General features: G+C 36.9%; 1 protein-coding gene across 1 annotated transcript in view; it reads left to right on the top strand.

Moving 5' to 3' along the window:
• The window catches only part of ANO3 (anoctamin 3), a 3574693-nt gene that overhangs the window by 2010063 nt on the left and 1544863 nt on the right, over positions 1 to 19767 (top strand). Inside the window, exon 5 of the mRNA XM_044059352.1 lies at positions 1875 to 2033. Coding sequence (XP_043915287.1) covers positions 1875 to 2033 — 159 coding nt within the window. The remainder of the gene's footprint in view (positions 1 to 1874; positions 2034 to 19767) is intronic.

Genomic DNA, 19767 nt, shown 5'->3' on the forward strand with positions numbered 1-19767 from the left:
TAGAGTGTATTGTAGTTATGTTAATGTAGAGCTTTTCTCCCAATGCCTCTGTTTAAAATATGCTCAACCCAGTCAGACATTAAGATACTTATGTGCTTTAAGCAAATAAATAAATAAATAAATAAATAAAATCAAAATGAGAAAAGGCTTTTGAAAAGAAAGTTAATAATAATTCCATTTTTCAACGATTAGGACTCATCTCTGCTTCAGTGAGGTGTTAGGACACATCAACATATAATGTAAAAGAAAACAGAACATTTGATTTATCTGTTTATTTATTTATTGTCTGTGTGGAGTCTGCATGTCCTCCCTGTGGTTGGGTGGTGTTTGAAAGACATGCGTAAATGGGCGTGCCTTCGTTGAAGGTTGGATGTCGAGCTGGCACCTCGGCATTCGTGAAAATCTACTGCCAATCATTAGCAGACTGGAGTTCCGCTGTGGCGACCCCTAACCGGGAAAAGCCGAAAGACAACAACAACATCTTTTGTTAGTCCCACTATGCCAGTGGACACTTTCCAGAGGACACCTGAGGACAAATTTATACTGACTAGGGGAAATGTTCCCAAGGCACCAGGAAACTTTGCTACTCTTTTCAGTATTTGCTGCTGGATCTCTTGCATCCACATGAGCTGCCACTAACTCAGGGGGATGTGGCCTCAGTTTAATGTCTCATCTGAAGGACGGCACACTTAGAAGGAGTGCTACACCTCCTTATGCTGTACTGCAGTGTCAGTAAGGGAAAATAAATCCAACTACCTGAGCAGAGAATAGAACACGCAGCCTTCTGAGCTACCAGGATCAAATGTATACATGCTCCTTGTTGAGCCACTGACTGGTAAATTCTACATGACTGGCAGAAGAGGTATTAGAATTAACTGTCTATATTCATATTTGATGCTTATAACATTAACTTGACTAAATCCAAATTCAAAATGTATTTTTTCTATGATTCTTTCTGTTTGCATACAAGCATGAGTTCCAATCAACAACATGTATTCCACTTTCGCTGTACTTCTGTTACCGGGTAGGGTTATATTGTTCTTCTATGAAAAATTTGACATTTCAAATATGTTGCTTTGACTATGGTAGAGACTGTGTTTTCATATAGGTCCAGTCTGAGTTGATATGCTGCAGTACAGAGTAATAGAGTACCAACAAAGTGACACAAGGAACGTTTGTTTTTAATTTGCTTACCATTATTTTATCTCTCAGAGGCATAGCTCTTATGATTAATTTCTACCTTATTGGTTTTTAAATTATAAGTAGAGCTGAATGCAATATAATTTGTAAACCTAAATTTCATCATATAAGCTCAAGCAGTTAGCAAATCTGGATTTGTAAAGTAAATGCATTTTCATCTTACAGTGAATCAGTAGTGGTCACTAAGGTACAACGAGGTAATTTCTGTGAGTCACTGAAATGGCATTGCATAGCAAATGAATAGCAAAGGTGCACATTAGCAAACTTGTATTCTCATTTAGAGTACAGCACTGGAAGAAAATCATTACAGTGTCAGTGATGATGGCTTATGTAAATTATGAAAAGAGCATTTCACATTTTGATACCCTCTAAATGTGTATAGTAGCAGTTTGTTTTATTTAATAATAGCCACTTCGGCTCATTTACCAGTACTGTCATAGACTAATCCTAAACGTGATTTGTTACTTTGTATCTTGGTGAGATTTAAAATGCAGCCTCCATTTGTCATAGATAAATTAATTGAGGTTTGGATCCCTGTGGACATACAGTTTGTTATAAAAATTGCTTACTTTAAATGTTAACTTTAACCAATTATATAATTCTGAATGTTGTTGTTTTTGCTTCTTAACAACCACTGGTAATCACATTATAACACCTTTGTTTTTACTGGGCAGGAGGACATGAACCATGCTGTTCAGTCAGGCCTCTTTTTCAAAGATGGAAAAAAACGCATTGATTATATCCTTGTTTATAAAAAATCAAGCCTTCAGGTAGAGAAAAGAAGCACCTTTGAAAAGAATCTAAGAGCTGAAGGATTAATGTTGGAACGAGAGGTATGATTTTCTTCTTTGTTGCATCTCTAGACAAAATAGGATTTATAAATAGTCACTGAAATGCATAAATCAGTACTTCGCTGTTTGTATAAATCCATACATAATCTGCCCTGTAGCTCACTGAGATTAATTTATCAATGCAAAAAGAGATGTATGTTTGAAAAAATAGTCTTATATTCTGTTAATGAGAATGGCAGATCAACTGCATTGCAGAACATCATTGAATACTAGAGGTTACATCTTACTCAGAAAGTTTGGTGTTTGCAAAATATTTCTTTGCTACACCATTGCATTAATAACAACAGCACAGACTGGTATTGTTCTGGAAACAGATGCTAACAGCAAAGACAAAAAGATGCGCTTACCTTAAGTTAAACTGCAATAAATACTGTTACTTGATTTTCATTGTAGCTTCATTTATGATATTAGTTGCCAAAAAAGTGAAAATGTCTGATCTGTAACATGTATTTAATGCTTATATATAGAGATGTATTACCTGAAAACTACAGACTAGTAAAATTTAAGTATAATTTCTAGGTATATGTAATAATCTTCAGTGCCCTTTGCAGTGTTCACTCCAGAACCATTTTCACACATACAAAACAACTTTTTTCTTCTTTATTCCTCATATCACCCTTTTAATAGAGAACTGACCATCAGCGTCCCTTTTCCAATTTCTTTAGTGACATTTTCTTCACTTGCAGTGGTTTCCAACAGCTCCCACTTTGGCAGCTTTACTCTTCAGTATCACAGAAAGTCTATAATCCTTCATCCATTGCCAGCATTGTGCTTGCCATGTGCCAAAATACAGTCACCACCACTATCCCTATTCCATATTTTATTTTCTCTTTCTATTACTTCCAAGTCTTTGCCTGTATTCCCTTACATTTGTCTCCAAATGCCCCAAACACTTAAGACTTACTTCCCTTCATCTTAATTTTTTTTGTGTCCTCACACCATTTTTCTCCTAAATCAGCAATTCCCTGACATAAATCATCTCTTTATCCATGTGTTCATAAATTAATTCCCTTACTACATCCTAACAACTCCTTTCCACCTAAGTTTATCATCAGCTTAATTCCTTCTCTTGGTTATTCTATTACCTCCCAATAACTCCTTGCTAATGTCATGAACTCCCATAATACCTTGCATGCCCTACCCCCATTACCCAACTATCTCTACCCAGAATCTCTTTAGTTATCTTATTTTATTCTTTCTTTACATTTTCTTCCTCTTGCTGAACCAAAATGTTGACAATTTTCTCTTTCTTACAACTATAACCACCACCTATGATTACTTTCCTCACTCATAGCGCTCCTTAGTGTGTCCATCTCTTCTTCCTTATATAAGCTTGTATAATCATCATTCCTGATTTCCAAACTGTCCTTCACTGTTTAATCCACAAATTCTGAAGCCATATTTTAGCTTTACAAATGATTCATTAACCCATTCATTTCCTTCCCTTCCTTGCCTTAACACCTTAACATTCTTATATTCTTCCATCGTCTCTGTCCATAAAAAATAAAAAAACTCTCGACACAAAAAGCATTAGAACTTCAATAAACAGCATGCCTTGTCTCCATTAATATTTCAGAGCAAACACTGCCAATAATTCAGACAGTCAATACCCTCTTCCAGTTTTTCTGGTATGTGCTGCCGTTATATAATTCATTGCAATTAGGGGTCTGGCAACTAGGCTTCCTTCAACAACTTTTTTCTAGCCGTAAAATGCTTATACATGCAGTTCCAGCTTTTCTTCAAGCACTTTAAACAATTTTTGCTATATAGTACTCTAAACACCGATTCAACCATAGCTCCGGTTTTGCTTTACCATCTAATTAGTTCACCAGACAACACTGTATATAAATCAATACACATTGCAAAACTACTAAATGTATGATGCTTTAAAGCCATAAATCACAATACACTGTTAACAAGTCTGTAACTGCAGTTCAATGCTAACAAAATATTTCCTCTTTCTACAGTTCCTTCACTATCTAATTAACCTAACCCAAAGAAGACAACGTCACCTCCACTATAATCACTTGAACCACTGTCCTCTACTATTTATTGATAACGCAGAATAAAGCAAGTGCACACGTATGCACAGTATAGTAAACTGTGGCACACTGTGTCATGTACTTCCACAGAAAACAGAGTTCTCTGTTTGCAGCATATTATTAGTAGTAGTAATATTATTATAGTAGGTACAGGCATGTTTCTTGTTCTTTTTTTTCAATATTTATTAAATGCAACTATTTGGAGATATTGCTATGACTCCAATTACTCTTTATTAGACACATTATCTAATATCATAAATGTGGTTAACATTTACATCGTGAACTTAGTTTGAAAATTGGCCTTTCTCAAAATTTTGAACTTATTGCTTTACTCCATTTTCTATCAATTTATTCTTTCTCAATCATGTAATATCCTAAATTATATTTCTGTTTGATTATAATTTATAAAAAATAATTTAATCATTACCAAAATGAGTCTCTTTGGCTGTTGACAGAGTGTTTGCTATGATCAGTGAATTATGTTAGACAAATTCTTTTGGTTTGTGTCCCACTTTATATCATACTCCAAGGACAGACTTGCCCAGTCTTCCAACTGTTCTTTGACTAAATATTTTAGTCTTATCATTTATGGTAAGTGTAGCATATTTTAGGAGTGCTGTAGATCCTTGTAAAACTAGTTAACTTCCTTTTCTTCAGCATCTGTAGTTATAATATAAACTTGTATCACCAGAATGTTGAACAGCTTGCCTTGAAGTCTGATTAAGAGCCTTCTGTCTTTTTTTTCTGTAAACAAGCACACATTTTGATCCTGTTTAATTATTAGGTCTACTCCATGTCTTCTGAAGATTCTGGTCTGACCATTAACTAATGTAAAAATGACTCATACTAGCCCAATGTAATTTGCTAATTCCCCAAAATGGCAATGTTTATTTCAGTCATCTCATCCTTAACTGCCATTAGTTTAATGTGTTTCATTGTTCTTATGTTCCAAATTTCAGTGGTGTATAATTCTTTGCAGCATTGTACTTTCCTTTTAACTCTGGGCAGCTCAGAAGGTGGTTCTCCTTTTGACTTTAATCTTTCTGGGCCATAATCTGAAGCACTGCTCACATTTGTCCTGTGGTCTTCTACAGTAGTATGCTGGATATCTGCAGACCTGTGAATATCATCTTGTATTGTCAATATGATGTCTCTTTGGCATTTTCTTGGTAGTAATATTAGAGTGGATTGCCATTACCTTCTCCAGCTTCAGGAGACTTTAAGCATGAGAGTGGCAGACACAGAGCAAAGCTGACTGATTCATGACATTTCTGAGATGCCATTTAGTACTTGTACGATATCCCCCAATCGATCCAGTGATTCTTCATGGTGCATTATCAACAGTTCCATTTGATGTTCCCTTCTCTTGATGTTAATTCCTCTTGCCTCTGCTGTCATGCAGATTGCCTGATTCAATGATTTGATGGATAAAACAAAACAAATCCATGGTGAAAATGGTTTCTGCATCTCATTTCCATAGAAAATTAGCACAACCTCTGCGATCTGTGTACCCCTCTTGATGACTGCAAATGCATACCCGTTAATCTTCTTCAGAAATTCACCAATGATTTTTGCAAAGAGATGTTGTCATGGCAATATAAACAAATAATCTAATTTCAGCTAGTTAAATGTTTTATCAGCATCTTAGCCAAGAATATGATGGGGGTTCCTTTTCATTGCTACAGTATGTGGACACTAGTGTCCTCTCCTGATGTTGCTAATTGTCTACATCCCTTTCAAAAATCTGTACTGATCAGACTTATTCAGCTAGGATAACATATTTTCAGCCACAGAGTCCACATATTGATATCAGTCTTGTTGTCAACAGAAGAGACATTGGCCTCTGGAATCAAACTTTCAAATGAAACTTGTTTGGTTTAAGGAGCATCACTGTGGTTGCATATCACCATGAATTTGTTTTCTGTCTTTACAATCTGTTTTCCAAACCTCTGGCATCATGTCTTTAGCCATTTCTACTAACCTCTGGCTGAAGCCGATCATGCTAGTAGACTTCTTTTTATTGTCTTCACCAGAAGCTGAATTTCATTGGAAGTTCTGGAAGCATATTTTTCTTGATCCTCTGCTAAGAACCTATTTAGATGGAGCTCCTGTAGCCATTTGTTGATACTCTGTAAAGTCCGACCACGTTCTTCCTAAAAAAACCCTAATATACTCCCCCTACAATGCAACTTGGTACCAGTAACTGAATGTTCTGTCTCTACTAAATTATGCCAAAATACATTCCAACTAAACCTATAGGCCTTAGCATGGCTGCCTTTGGGTACAGGGTCTGGGAATTCCCTTGCAACCTTTTTAGCTACATCTCTGTCTTCTGCTGAAAGCAAAAACAAAATTTGTTGGTGCAAGACAGCATACACCCCTACAACATTTACTTCTGTTAAGAAGTTATGAACATTCTTATGACTGTCCATGTCACTTGGCTTAGCATCACAAAAGAGCCCTTGATTCCATACACAGGTGAAAGTAGTGATGCCCATTAAGTGCATCCAAAAGATAGTCAGAAGATGAGAATATCTCCTTTTTAATCTATGTAACTTCACCACAAATATCAGGTATCACTGCATCTGTTTCCATGTACCTTAAGAACAAATGAAGGGACCAAAAATTGGGTACTGGGTGTTAGTCGGACTCAATATGGCATAAAGTGGAACAGGGGCTGAGCCATCCAAAGGCTCCACATCAGAGTCTTGAATCCTGTTTGTCAAAGAGATTACCTGGTGCAGCCTGTCAGTCCCAGTGTGCACTTTTGCAACATAAGAATGGTATGCACCCAACAAAGCAGGATGATTCTGGAACTCTTTGTTCCCATCTACTAGCCTAATATCTGCTGTTGGTTTCTTTAATACCTTAGCCAGGACCATTTGTCTGAACTGATTATGGAATTTTGTTAAATGTAAGCCAGTTAAACAGCTGAACTCTCCCCCAAGATCTATCCCCCTTTCTACCCATACACTGAAATGCAATAACAATCGCAAAATTAATCTAGGAAGACCCAAGACTGAAAGAATATATAAAGAGACTAAGCCAGCAATCACTTCCTCCAACTATCCTTCATTTCCTGCTAGGCAGTCAGCACTGCCTTGACCTGTATCCAAGATGTCTGAGTAGACTGAGAGGGCACCTAGATTTGCTACAACTCTCTCCTTACTGTAAGAAGGCGATAAGGAGGCTGCCAACTTGTAGTCCAAAATTCATGTGCATGTTCATAGTGGGTCAAACACGTTTCTTCAAACAATTCCATATTTGTTTTAGATTTCTAAAATAAGAATCTAACATCTGTTTACTTGATTTTTAAACACATTTACATTCATGAAATACTTGATCAGTCAAGCTGATTTTAAACCACAACCAAAGGTAAAGAAACAAGTTAATGACATCCAGTGACAACTAGGCATCAAGTACAATTCCTTGTAACAAGAATGCAGAAATAAGACAAGCGTGGCTTATTGACACTCTGAGCTATGGCAAATTTATCCTTACATTCTATGCATATTTTACCTATCTGTAGCCTATGCAAACAAATATAGCTATGTATAAAATTATATAAATGAGCTTTGTACTCCACACATAGTGAGCAAATGAGTGTTCTCTCACTCCGACCATGAAAAGAGGCACATCTCAGATAACAACTAAACCCATACAGCCCCCTACAAGTTCAAAGAAGCTGTAGTCACCTCCTTGAAAGCTGTCCATGTATGGCGAGTTCTAACAATCAGGAATTTGAACTGTTTATACGTAGCTGACAAAGCATGTATTTTCTGAATTTTCCGTTACCAGTTACAAGATTTATTTGTTTCCCCTTTTCTGCTGTTTGACTTCTTATTATCATTTCACTTCAAGGCAGCCATTCCTCATCTGTATGTTCTTCATAGAACCTTCTAACAATGGAGGCTAAGCACCAAGGAAACCCCCAACAACTCTACTGCACATATACGACCACTAGGAAACCTAGGCAGTTGCCTAGGGTTCGTTGACTGGGGGAGGGGGGGCACAACTGGCCAGAGGGCCTCCACATTTACTTTTTAATTTAAAAAGAAAATTAAACATTTCTTCTTTAAGAAGATGCACACACTCTCTGCGTCCATGTTTGCATCATTAACATGAAACACGCATGCCAAATGCAAATGATTATCTGTGTTTTTGCTATAAAATTCAAAATAAAAGTTTTATATTAAATCCAAATATTTGTAATCACTGCAGAGAAGAAAGTAATATGCACACTGATGGGTTTGAACAGCGTTTATGATAACTGGGGAAAAATGAAGTGGCTGCAAGGGTCTGCTGTCCTGAAGCCTGATCCATTACCCTGCCTAGGGCCCCATTTGACCATAGCCTAGTTCTGTATAGGGCTAAGCCTTTCTCTTGCATTCCAAAGCCACTCAGTCTGACTTCTGTCTTTGAACTAGTTCATTTGAGAAGACCATTATCATTTGCTGACATCTTTAACATTTCAAGCATCTGGATCTCCTGCAAATACAGATCATCTTCTAAGTTCATAAGTGGACATTAGACTAACAACCAATAGGACCCTCATAAGTCTAGCTGTGCAATCCAAATGTGACCCACAAATTTGATGTATATAGGGGGTTATTTATTGACTGCCTCTGTCCATCAGAGATACTGGATCAGGTGTAGGTTCCGGATTACCCATCCATCAGTCTAAACTGCTCTTAAATAGGGATATAGAGGAACTCTGATTCACATAGATGGGGAGCTTTTTCCAAAGACAAGGAATTCTCTGAGAAACATATCTGTCTCTCCATGTCCTATTTAAGTTGCATGCAAAATTTAGGTCTTTTAATCTAGCAGATCTGATGCTTTTTGTTTTGCAGATGTGCAAAAGGTTCATCAAAACAGGGCCCAGGGAAAGCCAGGCAAAAATCACCTCTCAGAAGTCTGCGTTATACTAAGTAAAGAGATGAGGTTTTGAGGCAATCTGCATAGGACATTTTGTTTACTCCCTGTATTCTTTCTGTAGGGAACCTTTGTGGATATTCCAGTTCCTGCACATATATGGTCAGGTGTATATCAAAGGGGGCATTATACTCTGTGGTGGATTTGATGATGGCTGAGTTCAGTGAAATGATGACCTGTTGGAACCTAAATGTCATGCCTTTACTTACAGGTTGAGCATTATAGAAGGATTGTTTTACTACCTTGGACACATGTTGGTCAAAGGTTAGGTTACTAGCTACATAAATTCCTAGATCCCTGACTAGTGAATCAACTTTTAGGGTATTTAATTGATGACATAGCTACCTGGGGTGGCTGAATTCCCAAAAGGTATTACAAAGCATTTGATGGTATTGAGTTAGAAGCCATGGCTTTAGCACCAAGGGTTTGTCTGTGTAAGACCTTCCTGAAGGATGTTCTCATCTTGGGAAGAATCCATTGACTGCTCCCAGTTAATGATCATCTGCAAACTTGGTTAGCCAGAGTGAAAACAACCCAGGAATGAGACCAGTCCATCCAATTGAACCGTTTATTGTTGAACACTTTCATTTCTGAACGCAAGAACTTCTTCAGAACTTTCATTGTGAAGAAGTTCTTACATTCAGGAATGAAAGCACTCAACAATAAACTGTTCAACTGGACTGACTGGTCTCATTCCTGGGTTGTTTTCAATGTGTCTTTTTTGTTATTCATTTTTTGGTTAGCCAGAGGCCTTTGAAATTGGCTTTGACATCTGAGAAGTAGATGCCAAAGAAGACTAGGCTTAGCACAGAGCCCTGAAAGACTCCACTGGTGATCAGCCTCTTTGTGGAGGTAGCCACACCAGTTCTAACCTCCTGGGTCCTATCAGTGAGCCATTTAGCTATCCAGTGTGTTATAAAGGCATTTATACCTCATTACATTAGTTTGTTGACAATGCCTGAGTGGGGTATCGTATCAAATGCCAGATCTAGGTAGGCCATATGCACTCTTTTCCCTTCATCCATTGCCTTAGTGACCTTTTCAAAGAAGTCCACCAGATTGACTAAGCATGACCATCCTTTGCCAAAGCCAAACTGGGATGGATCCAGTGCCTGCAAGTCTCCTATAGCCTTGTTGATAATTTCCATGATAATTATTTCCATGGCTTTACAAATAAGACTAGTCAGACTAATGAGTCTGTAGTTTCCAGGATCTGTTGAAATTCCTCCCTTATGAGGGAATGAACATCTCAGTCCTCCATTAATATGGCACACATCCTGTTTTAAGACTATATTTAAATAATAACTCCTTCCTGGGATGTTATCAAGACCCATTGAGGCCATGTTCTTGGCTTTAACAAGTGCAGACAGTACATACTCTCTAGTTATAGCTGGAGGGGTTATGTTTGAGGGTATTTTTGAGGGGTGGTAAAGTTGGAACTGAATTTGTCCTCTAACAGGTTCGCTATATTGCCAAGCTCAGTGAATGTGACATCAATAACTACCAGATCAGCACATTGTCATGTGCTGCCCTTGTGGTATCTGACATAGCTGAAGAAGGCCTTATGTTTATCTTTCACCTGGGAAGCTATAGTAACCTCAAAACTGGCCATCTTAGCTGCCCATTTAGTTTAATGAGATAGTTTTTATCTTTATGTGAATTACCCTTCCTAATTTTTGCCATGATTTTTTTTCCCTTTGTTCTATATCTTGTTTAATATAGGATGCCACCAGGTCAGTTTGTTTCTGGGAAAAGTCCTGGGTTTACTTTTGGTAGTTACAGCAGCCTCAATGCAGCCATTGACATGGTTGTTCAAAGTTTCTGAAAGCAATTCAGCATAGGCTGCTGTGTTTCTAGGGTTTGGAGGGGCATTGAATGTTGACAAACCATTACTTAGTAAAAAATAATTTGCCTTGGAATAGTTTCTAACTCTTACTGGTTTTAATGGGATTATGGAGTTGACTTTGATTTCAAAGGAAGACAGCTTTATTGTTGGACTTTACCAGGCAGGAAAAGACATGGGGGGGGGGGGCGGGTAAAGCTTTCTCCCATATTTGTGAGCATGAGGTCCAGTATGTTGGAGCCTCTAGTGGGCATATTCACTACTTGGTCAAGGTTCTTTATATTTACAAAGTCCAGGAGTCTCTATGCCTGTAGATCTGAGGCCATAAAAAGAAGATTAATGGATGTCTCCCCTGTGTAGGATGTTAGGTTGGATGATAAGTGTCTCCAGTAGGTCCAAGTATGCATTGAGAGTTTCTTGGGACATGGAAGGGTGTCCTCTAGCTGGCTATGATATGGTATGGGATTTTTGTTTATGGTGATGTGAAGCAACTCCGTACATCATCCTGTTTGACCACCCTAGAAGTATGCTTGTTACTGAAGTGTATTGAAACACATGCATCTTTAGCCTTTGTCTGTGCAGCTACTGTTCTAAAGATGATGGAGGCACTGAAATCTTGTACTGCTGGGCTACTCTCTTGCCACTTTAAACCATGTTTTGGTAACTGCAAAGATGTCTGTATTCTTGAGTGTAAGGAGGGTTTAGAGGTAGTGTAGTTTTTTTTTTTTTTTTTTTTTTTTTAGGGTCCTGACATTGAGCAGTAACACATTGAGGTTCAGTTGAGATGATTCTGCAATGTCAGTAGGTTTGCCAATTTGGCATTGCCTAAAAAAGGCACTATCGGGGTGGATAACATTTTATCCAGTATTTGAAAGCCAAGATAGTAAAGGTACAGACCATCCTAAGCAAAGAAATATGGTCTGTTAATCATGTCCTTCCATGCTGAGAAATACTGTATCCCCTTAGAATGACACCAGAAGGACAGCCAATCATTGAAATCAATAATTTTTTTTGCTCATATTGTGACATAATTTTCAGTGATGGTAATATGCTGCTCAGTGCTAGGCTTATACCAGCCTGAGACACATAGTCTGAAAGCTCTATAATGTCTCTCTTCATATAGTCCAGGGAGGTACATCTCAGGTCATTTACACCTACATGGAAATGATGGGCTCATACTGGTACCTGTGGCATAATGACCTGAGTGTATGTATGCATGATGTGGCAGATCCTGGCCCCAGATAAGCAACTAACAGTTATTTTGTCCTTGTTCAACCTGGTTAGAAAGGCATCAGTATATCTTACAATGGAATCCCCATGATGGAAGTCCAGCGAAGTGTGTTTGCTTGCCTTAGGCACCAGTGAGAGTGACAGTATGTGTGGTGTTAACTGTTTTTTTTTTTTCTGAGTGCCTATAGGCTTGCTGTGGCATAGCTTTGACAATGGCTGCTCTAGGCAATCTTTGTTGTTTAGGAAGATTGCTTTTAAGTGTCTCAGCATATGTTAGTCAATGTGTGTGTTTTCTGCTATGTGAGGTGGGTGTGCCCATGGTTTTGATAACCTGATTTGCACTTGTATGCAAATGTTTAGCCTCCAGTGTCATTGCATAGGTATTCCTCTCATGTATTGTATCTGCTTCTTTAGGAATTAAGTGGTTGCTGATAAACATAAAACAATTTCTAAATTGTCTCAAGATGCCCCATATCCACCAAGCTGGCCACATATAAGTTAAGAAATTGCATATCCTTACTGTCTAGTCCTTTCTGATGAGCTATAAGGGTTCCCCTTCACAATCCTGAATTACTGAATGCTCAAAATTCAGTAACTCGAGACTGTAAAGTCGAAAATGCAGGAGCGTGAATTCAAATATCTCAAATTTGCGCTTATGCATGTCAGCTACGGGACGGTAAGTGTGTGAGTTGGGATGTTTTACGGAAGTGAAGGTAAGTGAGTGTATGTGTGTGTTTTGTAAGTTGTGCATGTGGGTTAGGGTAGGGAGGTGGGAGTGTGAGTGTTGGATGTGTCTATGTATGTGTGATGTGTTTGTGTGGGTGCGAGGCAGTTTAAAATGTCTTTGTGGTGTTTTTTTTTATTGTGTATTAGTGCAATCTTGAAGTTAGAATATATAAGTAGCGGGGTTTGGGGGGTGCAGGGGGGCTTGCCACCCTGCGTACATGTAGTGTAGGGCTTGTAATTTATGTTATGTGGGTTGTATGGTGTGCGTGTTGTGTGGTGTATGTGTTCTTTATGTTCGGGGTTTTTTCTTTCCATGCTTGTGGGTTTCGGGATTTTTGTTGGTTCGACTCTGAATTTCGAGCATTCAGTAATTCGATATTATGAAGGGGAACCGCTATAAGGAGGTGGTGTATTGGAGTTAGAAGACTATTAAGGGTACTTTGTTGGTGCAGACTAATAAGGGTGCTTTACTGGGGCATATTAAATTCTCCTAACTTTAATGCTTCCATAGTAATGAATTCTACTAAATCTTTAGGTATTTCCATTCATTGCCCAACTAGCTACTGTAAGCTTGTTGGCCCTCATGGTATTTGTTCTGTATTGTCTGCTTTACTGGGTACAGTTTTATGGACCATTCTACAGAGTAAATGTGCTTTCTAGGTGTTTGCTACTGTACAGGGCATTGACATGCAAATGTGCAAAATTTATTGCAGTACAAAAAAAAACAGTAAACTAACTAATGGGTCTCTGGCCAACAAAATGACTATACTACAAGTCCTTAATGTATTTCCCACAAGATAAATAAAAAAGGTCTACCTAATGTAGAAACACAATAGCAGAGACCCACACGTGCAATGCTATCACAAACCAATACAACAGCTAGCTGGAAATCCCTTCCTGAAAGTGATATCAAGACAGTCTTACAGCAGGAAGAACACTTTTTTTTACAAAAATACATTGAAATGCCCACATAAAAGCATGAATCATTAGCAAGCAGTCAAAATAACTTAAGCAAGTTAGATGTAGCAATCTAAAGTACTTAACTTTACCTAGATGGCACTGGATACAAGCAAAACACTTCTGGAGCATAGGCTAGGACTCCAAACTTTGCTGAGGTCCAGGAAAATAAGCAGGAGGCAATAAGTGGTAAAAGGGGTTTACTCAATACTGGTTTGCTGGGTGGGCACTCAGTATCACGGATCTATGGAAAGTAATAGGTGGGAGGAGCATATAAATACCTTATACAACAGATGATAGCAATGAAAGAGGGGAGGGATGGATGTTGGAAAACAAATTACCATAAGGGGTGGAGGCCAAAGATACAGCCTTATAAAACCATCACAACAAAATGGTAGGAGAGTTGGGGTGCAAGCAGGCTAGCTAGACAGGCATGCAGTCAAATAAAGCCAATACAGGAGTTCTTTCAGAATCTTTAGCTTAATGTGTTAGTAGGGATCGAGCAAACAAAGAATACAACTTTAAGCAGGTAAATGATAAACAGAATATAAAAGCACTGAAAATTTTGGCCTGCAAACCATTTATTTATCCATTAGATATAGTCCACACAACATCACTATGGCAGATTCTATTTGGAAAAAGTGCCCACCACGCTGTATACTACTTCTGTGATATTGAAAAAAATTGTCATTATAATGTTCTTCCTACTCTCTCTCTCTCTACACACACACACACACACACACACACACATATATATATATATATATATATATATATATATATATATATATATATATATAGACACACACACACTGAATTGGACCTTGCTGATCATACCTTTAAAGATTAGAAGACTTGTTGCAGCTAATTGCGCGTATCTCACCCTTTCACTCCAGCTTTACACACCAGTCTGAAAATGGCACTAAATCTTTTTTTAGCATGCAGTATTTTGCAGAACTAAAGGAGGTACCTTCTTCCTACTTCCTAGACAATCAAGAAAGCCTTTCTATAGTACATTACATCATCTCCACAATGTTTATAAACATTTAGTTACAGGCTTTGCATTAGCACATTTGTGTCCATTTCAATGAACAGTATTTTGAATAGCAAAAGTTATATGGTTAGGTAACTGTTTTTGACTTGTTTTAATTTTGATTGGTTGCTTTTCATCACATTACTGAGCTGATTTTAATATTTAATTGAGTTTATGTTGCATGCTTGTTCTGATGAGGTCTACTTTGTATTAGATGAGAGTGTTTAATTTTAACATTTTTTTTGGGGGGGGGGCAGAGTTTTTCCACTAGTTCATAGGTTCATAGGGTCATAGATTAGTACTAAGCTAACTGCCCTTGCGAGCCATTTTAAGCTTAGCCAGTTATCCCTTGTGAGACTCAAACTCTGCACCTTGTGTTTGTAAGGCAAACACCTTAACCATTAGGTTTATTTTTCTCTGTCCAGGAACGCTGATGGCTGCTTGGTTTCATTTTTTAGCTTAGCGTTTGGGCTGCTATATTCCCTTCTTTCCCAGTATTTGATTTTCTTTGTTGGATTTATTTTATTAATATAAAACTAGCTGACAGCAATCTTCCTTCAAGTTTACCAGATGGTCTTTCTTACTGAACTGTTAATGCAACTCTCAAAATACATGGTTCCCCTTAACAAGGATTTAGAAGATAGCAACATGTCCAACATTTGTTTGCCTTACTCTAGGGATGTAGTTGACACATAGGGACAATAAAACACATGCAGATGTTATCTGAGGAGGCAGTAGATAAGTGCCAACAAACAGTGGTGTTGATAGGAAAATACATTAAATCACTCAGTTTCTTGATTCTCCCCTTGGGTTGTTTGATCCAGACACATCAGGATACACTTACAAAGATATGGATTGTTTTTTTTATAAAAAGTTGTTCAAATACAAAACTTTACAGCTAAATAACTCTTTTTTTTTCGTACATAAGCATGTATCATTATAATGGGCCTGCATTTAAGTTCCCTACTGGCACTACATTTGAGTCATCACTTCGTGACTAATTAATTTCATTCTTTGATAAAACTAGAGTAGAATTCTTAGAAATTCTCACCAAGCACAAATGCACATTTAATAGATAACTGAAAGTTGAACTGGATAACATGAATAAAATATTTCAGACAGACTTATTTCCATCTTATAATTTTCGTTATGAAGATATATTCCATAATGTTGATAATCACATTACAATCATTAAGAATTATAACATTTAAAAACTTGGCTAGGGTTAAAAGACAACAGACGTATGGTACAGTTTATCCCTTAACGCAGTGTAAACATTCATTTGGAGCTAGCACAAAGTTTTTTTTTTCCTTCAGCTGACTTGCAGAACAAAAAAAAAAAAATCAAGGAATTTCAAGAACAGTGACAATGATTTTTACATCCAACAGAAGGGCAACAACCACAAATGGGAATCTTTAGACACTTTAAACATATTCAACAATAATGTGGAGGATTATAAATATATTTAGAATCAGTTTCCCTTAGGAGATCATAACGTATAGCAAATCCCAATCAGAGGAACAACTTTTACAGTTACAACTAACCATTCCATCAGTGATGAAGATGATTGATATTCAACACAGTGAGGTGGATAGTGTTTTACACAATGATTTTTTAATGAAGAACAATTACTTTTTAAGGAAGGATTATAATTCTGATTGTATAGGTTATTACTTTAGATAGCTAACATAACAAACGTTTTGACAGAACTTAGACTGTTTACTTGTTGAATTTTGCCTTTTTATTCAATAACAAAAGGGCCCATAAAAAGTTAAAGAGAAGGAGTACTTTTAATTCTCCAGTACCTATTTTAGTGGTTTTTGAAAAAAAAAATGGCAGAAACAGATATATGTAAATATTTGAAAAAAATAAAACATCTGACAAATTTTATATTTTTACTCTAGACTAAGCAAAAGTACTAAGTTATATCTAATGAAAAAGTATGTGTGATGCAACCTGATATGGAAGTTGGTGTAATCATTATGGATTCTGTGGTATACAGTTCAAAATGTTTCAGATGGTACATGATAATGATTCCGAATGCTTGTTTTTTTTTTTTTTTTTTTTTTTTTTTTAAAGAAGTGCACATTGCATATAACAATATAATGACCTATGAGTGATTTAAGAATCAGTTTTTAATTTTGTAAAAGCACATAATCCAGTTCCGCAGTTAGGTGGGCATTCGAAAGACATGCGTAAATGGGTGTGCTTTCGTTGAAGGTTGAACGTCGCGCTGGCACCTTGGCGTTCGTGAAAATCTACTGCCAATCATTAGTGGACCGGAGTTCCACTTGGTGACCTCTAAAGCCGAAAGACAAACAACAACAACATAATCCAGTTCAACCAAATATTTTTGGTATATCTAACATTTTCGTTAATTTGGTGCTTTGTTATATGATGTTCAGCAGCCAGTATGTACATAAAGCTTATTTTTACGCCAGATATTTTAACTATTTACTTATTTTATGGTAAGGTGATATCAAGTCCGTAGAGGAATTTTTTTTTTTAGACGTAACTACAATTTTTTTTAAATTTAAATATGAGTATATAGGTGATAACATTAAATATTTAGATATCATCACCAAGAACATATTTTTCCCATATCTTAAAAAGACCAATTCCTTTTAAGAATTCCAAGCTACAAAATGGTTTTCAACAAGCTTTGTGTTTACTCTTTTCTGTTCACAATATGCGCATTCAACAAGCTCTGTGTTTACTCTTTTCTGTTCACAATATGCGTGTTCAACAAGCTTTGTGTTTAGTCTTTTTTGTTCATAATATGCGTGTTTAACAAGCTTTGTGTTTACCTTTTTCTGTTCACAATATGCGTGTTCAACAAGCTTTGTGTTTACCTTTTTCTGTTCACAGTATGCGTGTTCAACAAGCTTTGTGTTTACTCATTTCTGTTCACAATATGTGTGTTGAACAAGCTTTGTGTTTGCTCTTTTTTGTTCACAATATGCGTGTTCAACAAGCTTTGTGTTTACTCTTTTCTGTTCATAATATGCATGTTCAACAAGCTTTGTGTTTACCTTTTTCTGTTCACAATATGTGTGTTCAACAAGCTTTGTGTTTACCTTTGTCTGTTCACAATATGTGTGTTCAACAAGCTTTGTGTTTACTTTTTGCTGTTCACAATATGTGTGTTCAACAAGCTTTGTGTTTACTCTTTTCTCTTCACAATATGCGTATACAGAATATTGTTAGTACTCATTAAAACATGTTAAATTACGGTAAAGGTGTTATTATTAAAGTGAGTATCAGAACGAAATGTATTTATAAGAGCAATGGTGACATTAAAATGAAATTAGAAACATTCTTTCTGAAATATGGAAAGTGGTCAGTCAAACTGCACACCAGGGTTACTCTGTCTACCATACCTAATCATTATTAATCAGTGTCTGTTGTCTTACAGGTTCAGCAATACTTGGATAACTCTAGTATTTTTATTTGATGATTGATGAACCATGAAAGCTGTGTATATGTATTATAATGTTAATTACTTTAAATAAAGGCAATAGCCTGCTTACTAGTATAATCTTGATTTCTTGAGTTTACATGTTTTTGTCAGTGTCAAATATGTGTGTATGTATGTATATATATATATATATATATATATATATATAGAGAGAGAGAGAGAGAGAGAGAGTGAGTGATACATACATACATACATACATATATATCTTTAATTCCTGCAGAGCACTGACTTAAATGGAGGTTTTGCTGCAGATTTCAATGATTATAAATACAGACATTTATTTTGGAGTAAATGTAAGTAAAATACTTAACTACTATCCCATCTAAAATAATACTCCCTAAAACTCAGTTGTTTGACCTTTACTCTGTATGTTCTTAATAAATGCCTTGTCTACAGTGGTGAACTGCTGACTAAAGCCCAAACTGCTTTTTCAACTGAATATTGGATGCGCCAATGCCACCTCTCAATGCAAACAAATCAAAAATTCTGCTATTCCCTTCCACAAAGACTTACTCCTATGACAAAAATGCATTCAAAGTCCTTAGTCACACCAACTCACCTATAGAAGTGGTTCCTTCCACTAAGCTACTTGGCATTACCATTGACGAATACCTCAAGTTTGATATCCATACTCAACAAAATATTAAGAAAACCCACCAAAAGCTAGGCATGCTGTACAGGAACCAGCTCTTTCTCTCCAACCCTACTAGGCATACTCTGCCCACTACTTATCTTCTTCCCTCCTTATTATACGGAGCCCCTCTCCTAACCAACCTGTCCTCCTCTATCACCTCCAAACTAGAAAACTGCTGCAATAAAATCTCCAAATTTACCTCCAAATTCAAAAATTCCACCCATCATTGCCTTACCCTTCAATCTCTGAATTGGCTAGAACTCACAAACTACCTAGACTACCTCCAAATCACCATTGCACACAGGCTTGTATTTCACCCAACAAAACGTCCAGCCCTAACAGATATCCTTCCCCCTTATACCCCTAACAGAACTCTCAGATCTGAACATCAAAACTTAAATTTCTATCCACAAACCCAAACATCCTGCTGGCGAACTTCACCTCTCTTTCTCACTAGGCAAGAAATGGAATTCTCTCCCTTCCACTCTAAGAGCTATATAAAACTCAGAAAACTTCAAAACCCAGCTTTTCAAACACCTGTCCACTAAATGGAAATGTACTTGCCTTCATCCTACCTAATTCTATTGAAGTATATGCCCCCAGGAGGTTTTCAACCAGGTTCCTAAGCTCTCTGTAACTCCCATAGCTATTTTCCTAATGAGTGGATATAAGCTCTCTGCAACTCCTATAGCTACCTATCTCACGAGTCCAACCTTGTAAATATTGTAAATAGTATCTCACTTTAAACGAGTGCATGTAAAGTGTTCCCACATTTACTTTAAATGTGTGTATGTAAAGCATTTCTACATTTACAACATGAGTGTTTACTTAAATTAAT

The sequence above is a fragment of the Protopterus annectens genome, chromosome 17.part0 (genome assembly GCF_019279795.1).
Source record: "Protopterus annectens isolate FY-2018-M chromosome 17.part0, PAN1.0, whole genome shotgun sequence".
NCBI lineage: Eukaryota > Metazoa > Chordata > Ceratodontiformes > Protopteridae > Protopterus > Protopterus annectens.